General features: G+C 39.0%; 2 protein-coding genes across 2 annotated transcripts; one reads left to right on the top strand and one right to left on the bottom strand.

Moving 5' to 3' along the window:
• Window positions 1-934: 934 nt before the first annotated feature.
• LOC109483098 (33 kDa inner dynein arm light chain, axonemal) lies at window positions 935-5,105 on the bottom strand. The gene is made up of 6 exons (XM_019786087.1): window positions 4,930-5,105; window positions 4,286-4,431; window positions 3,526-3,695; window positions 2,817-2,995; window positions 1,857-2,021; window positions 935-1,392 (listed from the first exon to the last, which is right to left on the bottom strand). The coding sequence occupies exons 1-6, from the start codon at window positions 5,008-5,010 to the stop codon at window positions 1,357-1,359; spliced, it is 777 nt and encodes a 258-aa protein (XP_019641646.1). The 5' UTR covers window positions 5,011-5,105; the 3' UTR covers window positions 935-1,356.
• Window positions 5,106-5,181: 76 nt separating this feature from the next.
• LOC109483092 (ER membrane protein complex subunit 2-like) lies at window positions 5,182-10,629 on the top strand. Its single transcript, XM_019786082.1, has 11 exons — window positions 5,182-5,272; window positions 5,913-6,029; window positions 6,809-6,873; window positions 7,009-7,094; window positions 7,208-7,265; window positions 7,495-7,580; window positions 7,794-7,853; window positions 8,153-8,234; window positions 9,040-9,150; window positions 9,403-9,513; window positions 10,051-10,629. The coding sequence occupies exons 1-11, from the start codon at window positions 5,203-5,205 to the stop codon at window positions 10,120-10,122; spliced, it is 918 nt and encodes a 305-aa protein (XP_019641641.1). The 5' UTR covers window positions 5,182-5,202; the 3' UTR covers window positions 10,123-10,629.
• Window positions 10,630-19,765: the final 9,136 nt, after the last annotated feature.

Below are 19,765 nucleotides of genomic sequence, written 5' to 3'. Positions count from 1 at the left end.
ACCCCGAACTTGCATATTTGGGCTTCGGTAAGTGTTGGGCAAAATTGGTCGTAAGATACTCGTAAGATGGCAAGATGTTGATATGCTTGCGATCCTAAGTTGTGCGTGCCATGTCATGCAAAATTTAACTGTGTGTGGACTCTCCTAACGTTATAGGGGTAAAAAAATCACTGTCAAATCGTTCATACAAAAAAAGGTGTCTACTGTATATTTGTGTATTGACAACTTTAATTTCCAATTTCCCCCAGGTTTACTGGGAAATCGTTCAAACCTTGCAGGTTGCTGTTAACTCACGGACGGTAGGGAACCTGTGCACAAATTCTGATGACGCCACGATTCCGACGACTACAACAAACTCTACATCAGGAACCTTTGGGACACCTACAGTCAGGTCATAGGAACTACTTCAGCATTATACAGAAAGAACTGTACCAACCGCTCTCTTATTAATTAAATCACTATAGTTGCCAAGCTAGCTTTCATTGGTTGAATTGGGCCAGAACCTACGTTTTTCTATTGCTAAATACCAATTGCTATCATTGGTTGAAATTGTGATGGACAGGCAGGTTTGGGGCTATTGTCAATACACAGCATGTATAGTGATATGTTACCGTAGAAAATTTCCTGAAAATACAATCCACTACTAAGTAGTGAAAGAATCATACCTTCACTTGCTGTCATTCTTCATGGTGCAAATGTATTGAATGTCAGAAAATATTTGAATAACCAGATGTACAATAAACAAGATACAAAGTTATGAAAACGTGAAAAGCTTTTATTATAGACAATCACAACAACTTGTGCATCATTCCAACCATCCTACAAGAGATATTTCACACCAATTAATTTCAACTTTACATAGATATCAAAAGTAAAGCCCAGATACATGTATACAGAATTCTTTGTAAGGCACAGAGTATTTTCTTTGAAGAATTCTTATAAAATTAATACAGAGTGCATCATACCAAGAAAATAGAAAGAGGAAGACTAAGGTGAATTGTTAAGACAGTATATATACAACTCCACTGTTTTTTCTCCGAATTTGACATAGACAAATATGTTTTAATATTCTACATTAAAAATACTTACAAAAGTTGCAGAGGCTGTTTTTTTTCATAAGGCCACATATGGTTGATTATTATTTTTTTTGGAAGGCTTAACTTTTCACATGTCTAGAATAGAAGTCTACACTGTACACCCAGGAATTCCTACAGTTGTTGCCAAAACCTTGTCAAGTCACTTCTAATTTCTTTGTAACAATTTCAATAAAAGATGTTAATTTGAGTAGAAAGTTTGTTAATTTATAGTTTTCTGCTCCTGCTGGTCCCAGGTTGATTGAAGGTGTCAGAAAATCTTCTACTTCTTTGGAGCGATGATTCCCTCCAATTGGGTCTGTAAAATTGAGAAAAAACAAGTTACATCATGTGATGTTACAGAAATAATGAAATTATAGACCTCGTTCACCTACATGTAGGCTACCAAATTATATGTAGAACAGGAGTATCTCAAGATAAATACTAATCTTAATCCAAATCCATACTTTAATTACTCTTAGTCTTAATCTTTTGCTTAATCCAATGCTAATTGCATGTAACAAAATTAAGCTTTGCACACCTTCTAACCCACATGTATCAATACAATAACCTAATCTTAATCCCAATCCTAAATTCAATCTCAAACTTAATCTTGATGGGTGATTATCCAGTCTCACCTTAAGCTACTGAGTGTTTTAATCTTAAACCTAGATATTCTAATCTTAATACTAGAGTATCCTAATCTTAATCTGTACAGATACAGAATCCCAATCCAAATTTTAATCTCAAACTTAATCTTGATGGGGGATTATCCCGTCTCACCTTAAGCTGCTGGTTTGTCCTCTTAAGGAACTGGATCTCCTCCGAGTGTTTCTTCTCCTCCACCTGCCGACGCTCCGCCTCTCTCTTCTCTATGGCCTCACACTTGGCCTTGAGTTCGTTGACCTGGCGTTCAAGGTCACGCTTGTCGGTCTCAAGTTCCGAGATCTGTTGGAGAAGATTGATGGGTAAAATTATCAGCAATATTCAATTTTTTAAAAAAAGTCTTACCAGACGGGTATAGATTTTAGGGACAGTCCTCAACACTTAGTCATGCTCAACTGTTTTTTCCAGTTCTTTCAGTCATGTGATTAGTATTGACTACATGTAGTTCTCTCAGTCTAGTTTAGTAAAATTGAGTGATGGATGTCAATCAAAATATCTGGAAGTTTAGGATTTTCGGTATATGGACTGGAGATTCTGCCAGAGCTGGCTTGTGTTTAGAAGTATGTTGGGGCATGGTTGTCAGTGACACTTGACTCAAATTTAACTCAAATATGACTTGATTCATCCAGAAAGGTAGACATGGCCTTGACTGGACACCTACGGCACCAATACCTCATCAGACTTTTACCAAAGTTCAGCCAAATTTGGTCGGCTGGTGTTTGTGGGAAGGTTCTGAATGTGTGACAGTCTTAGCAGGGCTCGAAATACTGGGTGCATGTGCACCTTAGTGTAGGTATTTTTGTAATAGTATACAGGATATACTTGGCATCAAAGGGTCAGAAAAATAATAAAATCTTTGTTGCAGTACTTGTAAGATTTTGAAGTTAGCTCACATTTCAGATTCAAGAGGAGAGGAGCGGTAAGATCTATAATTAGGTTTTGTTTTATATGGTGCACCCAAAAATTTTTTTGTGCACCTAACTTTTAGGTTGGGTCCACCAGTAGCAGTGCATTTTTGGGAATAGGTGCACTGGAATTGAATTTTGAGCCTGCTGAGACTTTACAAATCAGACTCACTCTCTTCTCCATGTCGGCCTTCCCCTGTTCGGCCTGGAGAGCCTTCCTCATGCCGAACGCCACGCTGCTCTCGTACAGGGTCTGGTACGCCGCGATGGTCATACGGATCTCATCCCGCACACGCAGCAGCAACAGGCCGCGCTCAGCACAGTTGATCGTCACCTGACGAATCAGCTCATCTGTGGGGAGATAACAATTTATATTAGATCTCCCTAAGAACTGCCAATAGGACAGGGACAGGTTCCTAAAGCATGGTAGGGCAATGATTGACCTTACTGAAGCATGGTAGGGCTATGGTTAACCTTCCTACATGTAAGACACGATTGGAAAATGGTTAACCTTACCGAAGCACTGGTAGTAGTACAATGGTTAACCTTACTGAAGCACTGTGACTGTGAGTAGGACAATAGTTAACCTTACCAAAGCATGGTATGGCAATGGTTAACCTTACCAAACACTGGTAGTATGAAACTTTAAAAAAGCACTGGTAGTAATAAAATGGTTAACCTTAAACAAAATCACTGTGAGTAGGACAAGAGTTAACCTTCTTGAAGCACAACTACTTACGACAAACGCGATAATGGTACTTTTTTATTGGTAGGACAATGGTTAACCTTACTAAAACTCAGTTGCACAATGGTTAACCTTCCCAAAGCACTGGTAGTGGTACAATGGTTAGTAGTAGAATAAGGACAATAGTTAACCTTACCGAAGCACTGTGAGTAGAGCTCCCTGCGTACGGGACAGATGCCGGTCTCGCGCGCCTGGCGCTGCTGCAGCCGCAGGTCCAGCTGCTCCTGCAGGTTGACCACGTCCAGCCGCGTGGCCGGAGTACTGGACACCTGCTGCACCCACAGCTGACCGCCCTCCTGCCATTCCCTTGGGGTCAAGAGAAAACAAAAAACTGTCATTTTTATTGTCAAATGAGAGTGAAACTGGTGTGTTATGCCAAAGGGTGGTTATACAGATACATACAGAAATGTGAGCATTAAGTGCAGTGAATCGGGCAACCCTATTGGTTCGGTGTTTGAGATATAGATATTTTTTTTATATTCCAACATATAATCACAAGACATGGTGGGGACACAGTCAAGATTTTTCAACTTATATTAATGCCGCCACCAACACAGGGGACAATACAGTACTCATTTTCACCTGAGCAAAGTGAGGAAAGTCGTGTTACTAGTAAGTGCCATCCCAAGGGCACAAGATCGGTGACATGTCAGGACTTGAACCTGGGACCTCTTGGTTCCCAGTCCAGCACTCTGCTGCTATGCCACGCGACCCCAAACATTATGACATTTAAACACCATTAGTGTTATAACCAACACGAAATGGGGACTTATGATTGACAAAGCAAGGATAATATATCAAACCTCCTTGTGATTTTTCGTACAGTTGCTAAGTGTATCCAGGAAAGTACACAACATCTAACAATTATCTTAAGACAGCTTAAGAAGAGTTCAGACCTTGGTGGCAGGATGGAGTTAAGGATCTCCTCAGTCTGCTGTGTCTTGGCGTCTGCCACGGAGGAGGGGGACTTGCCCTTGGCGGGGGGGTTGGGGACGGGGCCTGTGTTGGCGGGAGGGGTGGGGCTGGCCTTCAGGTTCCTTGCCTGTGGGGTGGAGAAAAAATAGAGGATGAGAAGATATATATATATTGATTTTATGAATGTATATACAACATCTTAGAAATATACACAATGCAGGGCATATTTTTAAGGTAATTGTGTGAATTCTAAGTACTTAAAACTCATTTTTCGGGATCATCTAACTTCAAACTTCAAAGAAGCTAGAAAAATTACGGAGTATGGGAAATTATGAACCAGTGAGTTAACTTAGAGTTGTCTCAAGATCTGTTTTGTTCTGTTGAAGTTTATTTTTTTGCAAACAAATTATCAAGATATACATGTAAAAGATTACGTCTCAGAGCAAAGTACTGACCACAATTCAACCACCTGTTAACAAATTAATGTACAGAATCTTCTAATACGTGTAAATTTGGTGTAATCTTTTTGAGAGACAGAATTAAGTAGTGCAACTGTGGGAGGGGGGCAAGTCGTAAATATGGACGGGCGTTCGAAAAAGATTTTCCCGTAGCAACCAAAACTTACCCGCGGGGTTTTCTTCTCCGTGTTGCGGCTCACCAGCACGGGGTTGTCGTACTTCACGAGCGAGGCGTTCGGTGGAATCATCTTGACGAGAAAATCGGGCGGGAAAAACACGAAAACAACTGCGCAACAAGAAGAAAACTGGAAGAAATCCGAGTAGGAGAAACTTCGAGGTGGGTGTTTTCTGTTGCCAATGGCAACTTGTTACTGCGCATGCGCTGGTATGAAGGTCTCGCGAACTCTCGCGTTGATCGACGAGACTTTGATAAATCCAAGATGGCGTCACGTCGAGCAAATTTAGAAGAACCGGCCCAATTAATTCAGCCCTTGTGCTCTTCATGGGAAGGTTTGTACTATTTCTGGTCAACTGTTTGTAGTAAAAGCATATGTAGCGTTGTTTACTAAGGGTAGCCGTTCTTTGGCCGTTATATGGTGCCTAAATATGCGTTCGAATGGCTGGTATTGGGGGAGGGGGGGCACATGGATGTGAGTAGCATGACAATTTTTCATTGTTGGAAAATGGTACTACACGTAGTAGACCGATCCTATAGCCCCGCCCACCTCCGCTAAAACTATGAAATTATCTTTTAAAACTTGGAAATACTAGATGAAAATGCAAATATTTTAAGGACATGCAACCACTCTCACATAATTATGCCATATGGATTTTGGTTGAACAATTTATCTCAAATTATTTATTGACGTGAATAGCATAAAATTATGACATTTGAAAACCCCTGCATGGTATACATAACAAATATATTGAAATTTATAGATTGTCCAGACGTTAGAAATTCCTCCAAAGATTGTAAATTCCCATTCAATCTCATTAAGTATTAAGTAGATTAGCCTTATGTACTTTAGTTACATGTAATATTACCAGTAGATGCCATACTTTGTTGTTGTGCAATAAAGTTTATTTTATATTCAGTCAGTGATGAGAAGTTAGAATAACGATTAATAACTCTCCATGTATTATTCCCCAGATGCGCGAGACTTGTTACGAGAGTGGCGAGAGGAGAACCTGAGGAACAGTGAACAGGTGGTGGAGGTGGGAGACTTCCTCATGCAGAGGGGGCTGGCAGGGAAACTGGGCGACGAAGGTAAACAGGTCAATTTCTCATTGTAGTCAGGTTGTTACTGTTTGATGCAGTGGTCTTCTTCTTTCCATTAAGACCACACCAATTTAATTTGTTCACAGTTGGTTGTTGGATTTGCCTCTTCATTTTTTCCTGATTTGCGAAAAAAAAAAAAAGAAGATAAATCTGGTTCTGAAATTCTGGTTCAGAATCAACTAAAAAAAGCTAATATTTTGCCTCCAACAGTTGAGGAAAGTCCTTTTTTTTCCTAGTTGTTGCAGTTTTTCCATCTATCATTGCAGTGGTTTAATTAAAAGTTCAAAATTCATTGTTTAAATTTTAACCCAGCCTTTTGTGTTGACTTCATGGCTCCTATTGAGGCATTTGGGACTATAATAGGATGCCTAGTCCTGTTTTTTTTCGCCCTGTCACTGCATATTTTTTTCTGAAAAAATCAGAGAACCAACAAATTAAATTGGTGTGGCCTAAGGCAACCACCTTTGTCATTGTGAAGATTCTGTTGCCTGTAGGTGAGGCTGCGTACTGGGAATGGGTGAACATGTAGTCTGTAGAGTGTTGCTAGTCTGTCACATATTTTAAGTTCAGTAAGGGTAGAGGCAGAGTCAGGATTTTGGCTCTGAAACTGTCCAAGGTAGGAGAGAGGATGACCTCTGCAGGCAAACTGTTCCAATCACAGATTGTCCGTGGGAAGAAAGACTGTTGTTTGTACTCTGTCCGGCAGGAAGGAACCCTGGTGTTACTGAAGAGACTTGAAAATGGCTTTTTTTGTTTTCTTGTCCCAGTTTGGCCAGCATACGAGCAGATCTTTCTGGCAGCATTGGAATGTGGCAGACTGGAACTGGCTCAGGTTAGTTTGATTTTTCCTTTGCATGTTTTCTATTTTTCATCTGTCATTGTTATTTTAACCTTGCCTACAGTTTAGTTACTATATTCCAAATTCCAAAACTTGTTGTTGACATCCATTTTCTGCGACGCCCCCTAGGTGTGCTACAAGCAACTGCGCCGACAGTTCCCGGGGAGTTTACGGGTGGCCAAGCTGGAAGCCATGAGATACGAGTTCTTACAGAAGTCAGTATCTACTGTGTTCTTTAATCTTCCCTGAGGTGCTATCTATTCTTTATCTATTCTTAATTCCTTTTTTCTCTCTTTTTGTATGATTTATTTTGACTGTACATTTCCAGGTATGATGTAGCAGAACAGAAATACCACAAGATTTTGGAAGAGGACGAAGCAAATTCTGTGAGTTTGAATTTGTATCATCATGCCATTTTTTGTAGATATTCACATTTAAAACTGTACCAGCAAATAAATGTTGTTTTTAGATTTCTAAAAATTCTATGTAAATATTTTTCTTAGACTGAGGTTATGAAGACATTTTGTAACTGTTTTGACCAAGGAAAAGCAGCAGCTATAGTTCATAGCAATACATTATAGTAGTAACCACTTTTTCTTTGTTACATGCTTACAGGCAGTACACAAAAGGTTAATTGCCATTCACAAAGCACAAGGGAAGATTCCAGAAGCTATCAAAGAACTCAACAAGTATCTAGAGAGGTAAGAAATCATACCATAAAAAAAAAAAAACTGTCTCTTTCTCAACAGATGTTTCTGTGTTCTTCTCTCTGTCACTGAGTTATTTATTTTATTTTAGACCAATTAGATACCATATCATATACAACTGTGATTTGATACCATATTTGATTTCTATGTATTAAAAAGACAGTACCATTAATGTACACATACTTATATTTGTATTTTCCCTGCCAGATTCATGAGTGACCATGAGGCCTGGTTGGAGTTAGCAAACCTGTACATAGCAGAACTGGAGTAAGTTTTGTCCCTGGAATATTTACTGCATAATCAAACTACAAAGTTATCATTTGCAAAGTTACAAAGTTGACATTTGCAAGTTTAAAATAACAAGTCATTCTAGGGTTTATATAGTAGAGTGGATTCATTCCTCAAGCTAACCGACATCTCGCATACACAGTCGTCCCTCAGTTAGATATCTGGAGCCTCATAGTTCCCCTTTAGAACTTTTATTCAGCCTGTCACACAATGTCATTCTAGGGTTTCTAGGGTTTAGTTTGATGCCTAACTCCTCTCCTGTGCTCTGTACCCTACAGGTATGGTAAAGCAGCATTCTGTCTGGAAGAGTTGATCATGGCCAACCCTCAGTGTCACCTGTACCATCAGAGATATGCAGAGGTCAGGAGGGAGAAGATAGTTGTTCTACTTTAAGACTGAAAAAACATCCTTAGAACTTTACACACATGTTTTTTTAAAAACTGTCCCCACTCGTAGCCCTCCCTTATCCTGCCCCCACTCGTAGCCCTCCCTGATCCTGCCCCCACTCATAAACCTTCCTGATCCTGCCCCCACTCGTAAACCTCCCTGATCCTGCCCCCACTCGTAGCCCTCCCTGATCCTGCCCCCACTCGACGCCCTCCCTGATCATTGCCCCCACTCCTAGCCCTCCCTGATCCTGCCCCCACTCGTAGCCCTCCCTGATCCTGCTCCACTCATAGCCCTCCCTGATCATTGCCCCCACTCGTAGCCCTCCCTGATCATTGCCCCCACTGGTAGCCCTCCCTGATCCTGCCCCCACTTGTAGCCCTCCCTGATCCTGCCCCTCTCATAGCCCTTAGTGAAGGTGAACATCATAAATATAACTTATTCAAATAAGGACCTTATTTGCATAATTTATGAGGAAATGATAGAATGTTTTTCTTTGATAAGATAATGCTGTCTTTTGATGGAGAATATGATCAACTAATTTATGCAAATGAGGATCCTATTTGCATAATCAGGAGAAATCATCTTTGTCAGTCATAAAGATTAACATCATTTGGCGAAGGAATGAGATCGTGGGACTCTAGTTTATTGTATTATAGGTAAGCAAACATGTACCATGTCATCTGATTTTGCTTGCAGTAATTTAAGCTTGAAATTGAACCTAATTTGTTGTGTTTTTCAATAATGTTCAGTGTTGGATCTTGTTTTTTTCTCCCAGATCCGTTACACCCAGGGTGGGACAGAAAACATGGAACTGGCCAGGAAATACTTTGCCCAGGCAGCTAAACTCAACCCCACCAGCATCAGGGCCCTGTTTGGGCTCTTCCTGGTGAGTTGTACTCTATTAAGTATAAGAACATATTTCATATTTGATATCTAATCAGAATATTTACAATTATTTATAAAAAATTTAAATATATACATTTCATAAAACTAGTAAAACCGACCAATTTTGTATGTACGTTTGTACCTGTAGATTATAGGTGGAATAAAATCAGGTGTAAATCATTTAGTTTAACCACTGGGTTTACCAAGGACACTAAGTATAATAAAATTAATACCTGAAATAATTTTGTTGCAGGCTGCGAGTCATCTGGCATCTCAACAGAAGGGAGGCGGGACCAAGAGTAGTAAGAGTGAGAACAAGAAATACGCTGCATGGGCCGCAAAACAGATCCAGGAACGATACGAGGTCAGTATAGTACAGATTTGTAACTTCTGACATTCTGTTCTTGAGAAGATACTGTGCAACACCCCTCTGTTGGGGTAAGATGCACAGGAGGAGTGCGCTGCACCTTTGTTGTTTCCTCAGGTGCAAGTATACGGCTTCCTTCAAGTTGTCAGATTCTGTGATTTCAGTTATGTCTTGAGGAAGCATGCTCCAATCTTTGACTGTTCTGTTTCTAAGGCACGGTATTGGAAGGCAGAGCCCATCCCTCTCCTCCCACTGTCTTTTACCTCCCCAACTGAAGTCAGGTACCCATTTTACACCTGGGAGGAGTTAGGAAAGTCTTATCGAGTGCCTTTCCCAAGGATGCAACATCTAGCAATTGTCATCAGGAATTGAACCCACAACCTATCGATCTTGTTTTCTTTTCTCTAGCCTAGCTTTTCTGCTATTTAATGCCACTGCTGCCTATCCAGTAACAAAATATGATGTAGTAAAAGGTACCTTAGCAGATTGAAGGTTAAATGGTGATCTAACACTTCTTCTTTCAATTTGTTGCAGGCATTGGGGCAGAGTGAAGACAGTCAACTGAAGGCCCTGACAGCAACACTGGATAGTCTGGAACTCAGCTAAACATCTCAGAGTCAGACAACTACAGTTCAAGTGAACAGTAACACTGAACACCTGCAATTCTGCCTAGTGTATTTACTAGGATTTGTCCAAAACTGTACTTTTGTCATTGAGATACATTTATAAGGAAAGTGTTCAAGAAGTGTGGACATGTATGTTACAAAGTTTTGTAACACACTAGTTCTGTATTACCTTGTCCATATTATGCCATTCTGTAATAGTTTCTGATAATTGTGGTTGACCAATGTATATTTATTTCATTTTTGTACTCATGCATGTTTGTGCATGTTCCCTCAACTTGAAAGAATGTACCACAAAATTTAAAGTGAAATTAACAAGTATCTCTTGTAAATGTAACTTTTCCCGAGCTGAATTTGTTGTAACCAGTATACATCTGATGCTAACATTGAAGGTAAAATTGTAAAATTGATAAAATGTGTTAAAATTGTGTAATATTGTACTGCATGAAACTTTTCTCATACAGCAATTTACATTCAAATAATTAAGTGCATAGATAAAAAATTATTGGAATTTTATTCCTGTATAAAATGTTAGGCTTTTGAATGAGAAAAAAAAAAATAGCATGATACAACAATATTCACAGTTTGAAACAGACAAGTATTCTTGTAACTTATTTCCAGTGTTATAATTAAAACTAGTACAATGTACATAATAAAAGTACAGACAGTAGTGGTCAGTTAGTTACATGTACTCATTGTCCATTTATGTCAATAAATACAGCATACAGAATAGACGATCCATCAATCGGTTTTTGAGTAGTCCTCCTTTAAACAGTTTTCAACAAACGCCCCTGAAGTTCCGGAGCAAGCAGCTAGAGGGCTCAAACTCATGTCACTTCATCCCCAGCACAAGAGCTCTCTACCATGTAAATTTTGTGACCCTATGTGTATAGATCACGAGATTTTAAAACCGGAAGTTCTTCTGCAGTACCATAGCAAGCTGCCAGGGGGCCAAAAATCTAATCACTTTGAGGTCTCATCAAGACACCCACCTACCAAATATCAAGACAATCCATCAAAGCCTTCTCGAGTTATCGTGTTTACAAATTATAATAATATTACAATTATGCAAATATGGATCTAATTTGCATAATTAACGAGGAAAATCAGCTGCATTCCATGATAGGACAATTCAAACTTGTGACATGTAGTTAAGAACAAGACAAACACAGGTAGATATTAATTGTGCAAATGAAGACCTAATTTGCATAATTAATGAGAAAATGTAATAATTCCATTGTGGTAACTGCTTGGAATTTCATACTTGGGCATTTGAAAGTTAAGTGAAGGTGAACATCATTAAACATAACTTATTCAAATAAGGACCTCATTTGCATAATTTATGACGAAATGCTATAATGGCATTCTTTCTTACGATAAGACTGTCTTTTGGTGTAGAATATGATCAACATATACAATTCCTGCAATTGAGGATCTTATTTGCACAATCAGGGGGATTAATCTATAATTTCTTAGTCATAAAGGCTAACATAATTTGGCGAAGGTATGAGATCGTGGAACTCTAGTTGTTTTGTATTTTCAAATAAATTGTTAAAAAAAACTAAAATAAGTTTTCTATAGATACATACTACAAGTGTTAGTATCCTGTCCCTTGTATAAGGGTACGGTCCAAAAAATGGTCAGTTATTCTAATAACCGACCACTTTTGTGGTTAGGGTCTGATAACCAATGGGAAATGGAGCCTTCTGATTGGTCAACTTTTGCTATATGATAATACGTTTGAAAGCTTAACAATGAAATGCAAATTATTGCGCCGGTGTTCAATCTAACTTAATTACTTAATTGAGAAAATGCAAATTTTGGTGATTCCTTACCTGGTGGTAAGACCACGCTGCTGCTCAGAGCAAGATGGCGTGTCACGGTGCTAGGACATGGAAGAACTCGGTGGATAAATTCGTCTTTTAAGACGAGCTACGTCCAGTTAAGGAGGTGAGTCGTACTCAACATTGACATTTATGTTCTCGTGACTATTTGGGCCGGACTCGTTACAATGAAATGAAGCTAAAACACAGAATTGCGTGAATTTATATTTGCGCGGGTGACGATTTCCTGTGTTTAAACATGCACTTAAGCTGCCGTTCGGGGACTTTTTTTCATCTCCACTTCGAACTAACATGACTATACATTAGATACGTTCGTTTTATTACCTTCGCCAAGAGGGTTAATAGTTTTGGAGGCGTTCATGTGTGTGCGTGTGTGTGTGTGTGTGTGTCAATAGCATGCCGCCGCGCCGCCTGCCTGCGAAGTTGGTGTGTTACGCCGAAGGGCGGTTATACCGGCTATACTGATATGGATTGTCTTGATATTGGTATGTCGGTAGGTCTTGATAAGACCTCGAAATGATTAGATGTTGGGCCCTCTGGTGGCTTGTTACGGTACTGCAGAAGTTTCGGTTTTGCTCTAGTCGCCAACCCAAAGCAGGTTTTAGAACTCAAACAAATGATGTGAACATTGTCATATATGATGCTCTGTTAGTAATTGTTATTCTTTAATATTTGGCCTGTGATCTTTCTGAATGTGTATTTCTTTTGCACCCTAGGCTTGAGATGCTGCTAATGTATAGCTGACATTGTGGGACCTGTCTCCTAAGTGTGCTGTGGGACCTGTCAGCTATCCTGTGTACCTGTCATATTCCAGGAGGATCCACCTGTTTCTGAAGGACCTGTCATCTATCTAAAAGAAAAGAGAACATCGGACTTGACAGTGAGTTGGCTTTTATTTATAAACTCTTTCATAAATGGGGTCTGCATGCCGCAATGCGTAATCAGCCGTTTTAGGTTTGCATAATGGAAGTCGGGTCAATCTATTCACCGTTAAATTGTGTGATAAAACGTCCAGCCAGTACAAGCGAACCGTAATACGTTGCTTGCAGAATTCTGCACCTTGCCATTTCAATTTGCATAATTTGAATTCGAACAACTCTAATCTAATATCAAACGTAATCGTGAAACCAACCTGAACAAATGTAAATCGTGGTCGCTGCCTTACAGAATTTAGTGCGCAAAGCGTGATCGGGACCTCCCATGCAGACCCTTAAAAATGACAATAAAAGATGTTGGGAAAGGGCATGTTTGCGATCCTCTGAATTTTTCATTCTAACGCCATTGTTGAAACTCGGCTAGGCCCACCCTGCTATTTATTGTCATTTCTGAAAGAGTTAATACCTAATATCTAGTTTAAGGTTGTGACTAATCTTTTGTTGCAAATATGATGGAGAACACAGTACATTTTCCTATTTAGGAAAGCACTTGTAATGATTGCCTGTAGTTTCATTCTGTATGGCGATGGGATATATTTTCAACAGCATTTGTGACCAAACTGTTTTCCCTGATATCCTAGCTCTTCATCATGATCCACATCCACCCTTTTGAAAACCATTTATAATAATGAAAATGTAAAGAAAAAAATACTAGTACATGGTGATACGAAACAATCAATAAAGCAATAATGTTAAACAATAATATAAAATCTTTCAAGATAAAAAAAAATGAAGACATTTCAATATAATCATGAATTCTAGTTGTTAATGTTTACTGGTGAAGATGTACATGCACAGTCAAGATTTAGCATTTGTTCGTATCTGACAAAATTATTTTTTAAATTTTTAGAACAATACTATGATTTGGAACATATGGCAGTACAAAATATAAACTTTACTTTCATGGATAGTCCAGAATATAAGATGTTTTAAACAACGACAAAGCTGTACATATTGTACTGTGATTTGCTCTTTTTAAACTCCTTTCCGAAAAAGAAATTATCCTTTGTGTGAAGAAATAACATTATACATGGTGAAGCAATCATTAATCTAAAAGAAAAAAAAATGAAACATTCAAAGCAAAGATGAAATACATTGTATAATGAAATTTTTAAGCACTCAAACACGGTCAAGCATGGTTAGAAAATTAGGTGAAACATTGAAAGAGACATTTTTGTGATGATCACGATCAAAGGAAAAAGAATTTATTTTTTGAATCACACTTCTAACCCGATTTCTAAAATGTACTATAAACATTGTGATTTTGCATACCTCGCTATATTTTTCCACTGCAACATGCTTGCAATTATGAATTTGTGAATAGCACACAGAAAGCATACAAATCTAGACTCTGATTTACTTAAAATTCTACACGTTTGCAGGGTTGGACAAGTCCAGTTGCCCACTTGCCAAGGGCAGTGCAAAGTAAAGTAAAGGTACTGTTTGGGCAAGTGAATGTGGCCCTATAGACTTGAACGATTGGGCAAGTAAATTCTTTGGATGCAAAGTATAGTCACTACGGTATTTGGAGCAAGTCAAACCACCTTATTTTGATAAATAAAGCATCCAACATTATAAACTCCAAAATAAGATAATTTTCTTGGTGGTAGTAAAAATGTATAGAAATAGGTGTATTTTGGGCAAGTTAAAAGTTGGTTCGGGCAAGTGGAAATTACCTAAGTACTTGATAGGGCAAGTGGATTTTTGAAAACTTATTCAACCCTGGTTTGCACAAATATTATAATTGTCTCTGAATGTCAAATAACAAATTGAATAACAAGCAGAATTATTCATATTAACAAAATATACAAAAACACAGTATAGGTGTTTCACAAACTTTTCTTTTTAAACAATGATAGAGTGGATTTCTGGGAAAGTACTTTGGTCACAGAATGATTGTTGGGAACATGTCCTATTTCTTTACAGAAAATAGAAAAGGCAATGTTGTGCTTTCTTTCTGTAGAGTAAAATGTACTACAGGTAAGCTGTGTGTGATGTTTCAAAGGGAGAAATCAGCAAAACAAGTCTACAAGTCTTTTTGCCAGGATTATAATTAGTCTAAAGTTCAGCTTTCTACTAAATGGAGTCAAGATAGTGTAGGAAGGAGGTTAAAAATCAATCTTGGTATAACTAAACTGTAGATAGAGTAACAGAGGTTGATAAAAGTCCAGTGCCCAGCAGGTATGGCCTTGACAGTGGGGCAGGATCTCTTTCCTGGTCCCGATGGTCTCTGCAAAAGATAAATATTTAAATAGGAGGATCACATATAGCCTCAGTTGACTTTCCAAGTTAAAAGAGGTGTGACTTTTTAGTGAATGACCACAAGTGACCATTCTGTGGCCTTCCTTGTCGCATGAATCTGAATTTTTTCTTTCGTCATGTCCAGATTGTGCTTCCATCTATTAATCTTAAGTTTTATAAATTGAAGTTGACAGTTTTACATCCGTCTTTTAAGTGAATGAACACTTAACGCTCTGCAAAATATTGGCCCTTGCACAACTGGGCTAAAAATCCTGACCATCACAGGTACAAATAGTGCCTCGTTAATTCCTGCGAAATTTCCATGCTGTACACGCTTTTGAAGTACCATTTTTGCCAAAATATCATGACGTATATATTGCCCAAAAATGGTACTTTAAAAGTGTGTAAAGCACAGAAAAATTGCAGGAATTCAGGAGACACCTATTTAAACTTTATCATCTGGGGTGGTGGGTTTTGGCCCAGGTGTGTAAGGGTTAATATTGTGCAGGGCGTTAAGTGGTCATTTGCTTAAAAGACGGAAGTTAAACTGTCAACGTTGATTTATAAAGCTTCAGATTAATAAATAGTACAATCTGGACATGGCCACAACAAAAAAATCAGATTCGTGCCACAAGGATGGCCCCAGAATGGTCATTTGTGGTCATTCGCTAAAAAGACACTCCCATGAATTTAAAGGCGATCTACAGGTAAAAACTAAAAGATATTGTGGATAGACTGTCACAGTGAGAGGTTTAGTTGACACGTTAGGTAAAAACTTTCTACCTAAAATGTAGCCCGTGCTTAAGTTCAGGCAGTTTTCGGTGTTAAGTTTGAAAATTTGGGCAGGTTTTTTAAAAGATTAAAATAGCTGATACCTTTAAATCTAGTCTGAAAGAAATTTCAAGTGAAATGCGTGTAGGTTTGTTTTGCTGATTTCCTTTTGAGTCAATTTTCCCGCCGAAAAAAAAACTAATTGGCACCCTCACCTGGTTAATTAATTGGATTAAGTTTTCCCGCCAAAAAACTTAGTATATGGAGCACTCTAACCTTGAACTTGTGCCCCCCTCCCCACTCTTCCTGCCCCCCCTCCCCACACTTCTTCCACAACTCACACAGTATGTTGGTTACACTGTTTCAACACTTTGGACATGTAACTTCTCCAAACACGTAGTCACCACACTCTGCAACCCAAACACTTGGTTGATCGAACACAGTTTTTCTGCCACGACTTTGGAAGAATCTCTCGCCCTCCTGGTTGGTCGATTGCACTGGTATACTGATGTTTCGAAGCATCAATGTCTCCCAAAAAAGACATCCCTCGGGGAGTACACTTAGTGCATTGACCAACCAGAGGAGCGAGAGATTATTCCAAAGTCGTTGTGGCAGAAAAACTGTGCTCAATCAACCAAGTGTTTGGGTAGCAGAGTGTGGTGACTACGTGTTCGGAGAAGTTACATGTCCTTGAAAGAAGTCCAAAGTGTTGAAACAGTGTAACCAACATACTGTGTGAGTTGTGGAAGAAGTGTGGGGAGGGGGGCAGGAAGAGTGGGGAGGGGGGCACAAGTTCAAGGTTAGAGTGCTCCATATACTAAGTTTTTTGGCGGGAAAACTTAATCCAATTAATTAACCAGGTGAGGGTGCCAATTAATTTTTTTTTTGGCGGGAAAATTGACCAACAGGAAAGTTTCAATCAACTACATTTCCAGAGAGTTTTAAGTGTAAAAAAGCAACAGTTTTGGGGCAATTTGGCATACTCAACTACATGATACGAAGAATTTTTCAGTGACGCTTAATGTCGAATTAAAGTTACTGGCTACAATTCAAGTTAAAAGGCTCCTCATGGAAAAAAGGCATGCTTACCCTTAGAGTAGAGTGAACTGGGCAAAGAGAGAAAAGCGAGTTTGCATGTGTGCACCTCAAGGCATGTGGAGTGTTGTGTCGTGTTAACAAAGAAACCATACTCACACCTCCCCATCTTCTGTCACACAGCTCTGCTCATAAAGGTTTGGTTCTTCCTTCCGCTCAGACCAGGCTTCGGGTTCGTATCTTGAAAACAGGAGAGACAAAAGTCAGTGCATAGAAAACAGCCTTGCAAGCAATTACGCCACACAACATTCAACTTTAGTCCCAAGTTCAAAACCCCAATTTTACTTTAGAGAAATTTGTCGAAGGAAAACGTGTTTCCAAAACATACACGATCTAGAAAATGTCTGCAGAACGTACTGCATCTGTGCGAAACCCGTAATTGTGCGCAGCACTTCGGCAAAACGTCTTATATAAGGCCGTACTCGCAAATATAACGTTGGCATCCCGTCTATAGTTTTCAAGTATAGTGTCGAAACAGATATCTTCTGCAACAGGCAAAATTCTGATGCAATGTTGACCAAAAATCCGGGTTTTGTGCAGGCGCAGTACATTCTCCCAACGTGCTACTATCTAGTACCTTAATGCCTATAATTAATCCAAAATACACTATAAAGAAAAGGCAACTTTCCAAGATTCTAAAAGTTCCGATCTGCAGTGGTTTGTTTGGTCCATTCATTTACACTGTGTCTACTAGTAGATCAACATCTAAATGCATTTTCAGCTCAAAAAGAACTATCCGGTATCTGCTATGCTAGGCATAATGGGTGCGGACAAAATTGGAAAAAACTTTACACACTGCAAACTTAAGAAATGGGGAATACACTCGAGTGTCCACTGTCTACAGACAAAATTAAAACTACAAGGCTGTATTAAATCACGTGACCTTCCCTATAGCAACTGACTGGTTGTCAACTTCAAGCTGAATCAAAGCAAACTTTAGATATAAAATGTGAAAGTATGACAAGAACCAAATTATTGTATGTACATACCAAACTCCTGTATCTTGCAGTACACCGCCTGCGTCCAGTGGAAAGCACAGCCTCTCTTGGTCTTCCCTGGTAGGACAGATCGGACTGCATGCAGTCAGTGCTGTTACATTCAGTTCTCCTGGCGGCAGTCACAGGATCTTCTTCAGAACCTAAAAAGGCAAAGAAGGGGATAGTGTTATACTAGTTGTACTTCAATATATATAAAACCCAAAGGCTTGTACAAAGTTGGAGATGGTGCAGTACAATGATATGAAAGACAACTAATGTTCAAGGTTGAAGGGTTCAAAAAGCTTACCATCCGGGTTCGGTGCCTGTACGTCTATATTCTACATGAAGACTTCCTCCACCATCTGGTGGCTGACTTGAACAGGTTGTCCACCGCCCTCTGTTGTACACTTGCCTGGATCTGAAGGTTGGTTTCGTCATTCATGGCTGGTGGAATGAATGAATGAATGTTACTGCTCCACAGTTGTACATGGTACAAAATTGGCAATGACATACAGTAAGATTATTCTAAGAAACTACAGTATTACTACAAGAATATGAACACAAGAGGCATATGACATGGTGTACGTTAACCCTTGTCCTGCTGGCAATTTTTCCACAATATTTTCAAATAATTTCATGTCTTAAACAGGTCACAGACCCTTTACTTTACTTACCCTGCGGCGGCGTAGTTACTTCCGCATTCGTTGCGTTTCGCTGCAGTGTGATGCGTTGCACGAGAATCACCCCCAAATGGTACATTCACAGGGCACTATATAGATGGTACTGTATGTGCAACCCATATAAAATGATATATATATGGGCCCCGCAGGACAAGGGTTTTTTTAAGCTTTGCTATCTGTTACTGTAATACTTTCTCTCTTATACTAATACACTGCATAAATATTGGCCTCGGTACGTAGAAATGGAGTCGGGGCATGACACAAGTAGATTGAAAATGTCTGCGTTTGTTTTTGGGAAAGGTTTACTAGCTTTACATGTGATCATTTCATTACTATTTGTCTATCTGTAGTATAGGCAGTACAAGTCATTAGAAAATGATACTCATCTTCAACACTTTCTTGATGGATGTGTCTATTGTCTCCCCGCTGGTAGACACCGTTGCTTGGCACTTGACTACAGCTAGCTGGCGCACCCGAGATTCGTAAGCTGGCCCGATTGTATCAGCCTGCCGTACACCTGGTGTTCATCGGCGTTAAACACCTGCCAAACAGAGAAGAGAATGTTAAGATAGTTTGGTAAATCTCTTTACCAAAAAAGGAAATAGTTTTAGTTTTAGCTGGGATTTCTTTTTGCAATAGGGAAAAAGAAGAGGGGAAAGAAGGCTGAAAAGCATGTTTGTGGTCACTGACTGAAAAACTTGAACATATCATATAAAGCCATCACCAGTATTTCAAGATAAGTATACTGCAACAAATGAACAGCAAATGAGCAATTGCATGTTACGTAAAAAAGGAAGTATGTAGTAAAATGTAGTATCTGAAAATAAACTAACTTGTATTCAAACATGTGTTCTGCTGTTTCTTCCTCCCATTTTAATTTTGGCTTGTATTGTGTGAGAAGGTCTATATATCTGTAATAAACAAAGACACATTTTGAGATAAAGAAAAAAAAATAGATGTTAAGTGTTCCGATGAAAAAAAAAAGATCTGATGTTTAAAAAAAATGAATATGGCATAAATAAATAATGGAGGAAAGGTTAAACTAACTGGTTTGTGCTTTCTAAATTTTTGGTTCATCAAACT

This window comes from Branchiostoma belcheri, unplaced genomic scaffold (genome assembly GCF_001625305.1).
Source record: "Branchiostoma belcheri isolate BF01 breed outbred unplaced genomic scaffold, Haploidv18h27 scaffold62, whole genome shotgun sequence".
NCBI lineage: Eukaryota > Metazoa > Chordata > Leptocardii > Amphioxiformes > Branchiostomatidae > Branchiostoma > Branchiostoma belcheri.
The sequence above is the reverse complement of the archived record's forward strand: the minus strand, read 5'-3'. Positions and strand labels throughout refer to the sequence as shown.

Bases quoted from the DNA above. Each gene is read 5' to 3' on its own strand.
- LOC109483098 (XM_019786087.1), bottom strand. From the start codon at position 5,010: ATGATTCCACCGAACGCCTCGCTCGTGAAGTACGACAACCCCGTGCTG. The intron at 3,696-4,285 runs GTCTGAACTCTT...CTTGACCCCAAG, and splicing joins AACTCCATCCTGCCACCAAG to GGAATGGCAGGAGGGCGGTC. The intron at 2,996-3,525 runs GTAAGGTTAACT...ATCTCCCCACAG, and splicing joins GCTCTACTCACAGTGCTTCG to ATGAGCTGATTCGTCAGGTG.
- LOC109483092 (XM_019786082.1), top strand. From the start codon at position 5,203: ATGGCGTCACGTCGAGCAAATTTAGAAGAACCGGCCCAATTAATTCAG. The intron at 5,273-5,912 runs GTTTGTACTATT...ATTATTCCCCAG, and splicing joins CTTGTGCTCTTCATGGGAAG to ATGCGCGAGACTTGTTACGA. The intron at 6,874-7,008 runs GTTAGTTTGATT...GACGCCCCCTAG, and splicing joins GCAGACTGGAACTGGCTCAG to GTGTGCTACAAGCAACTGCG.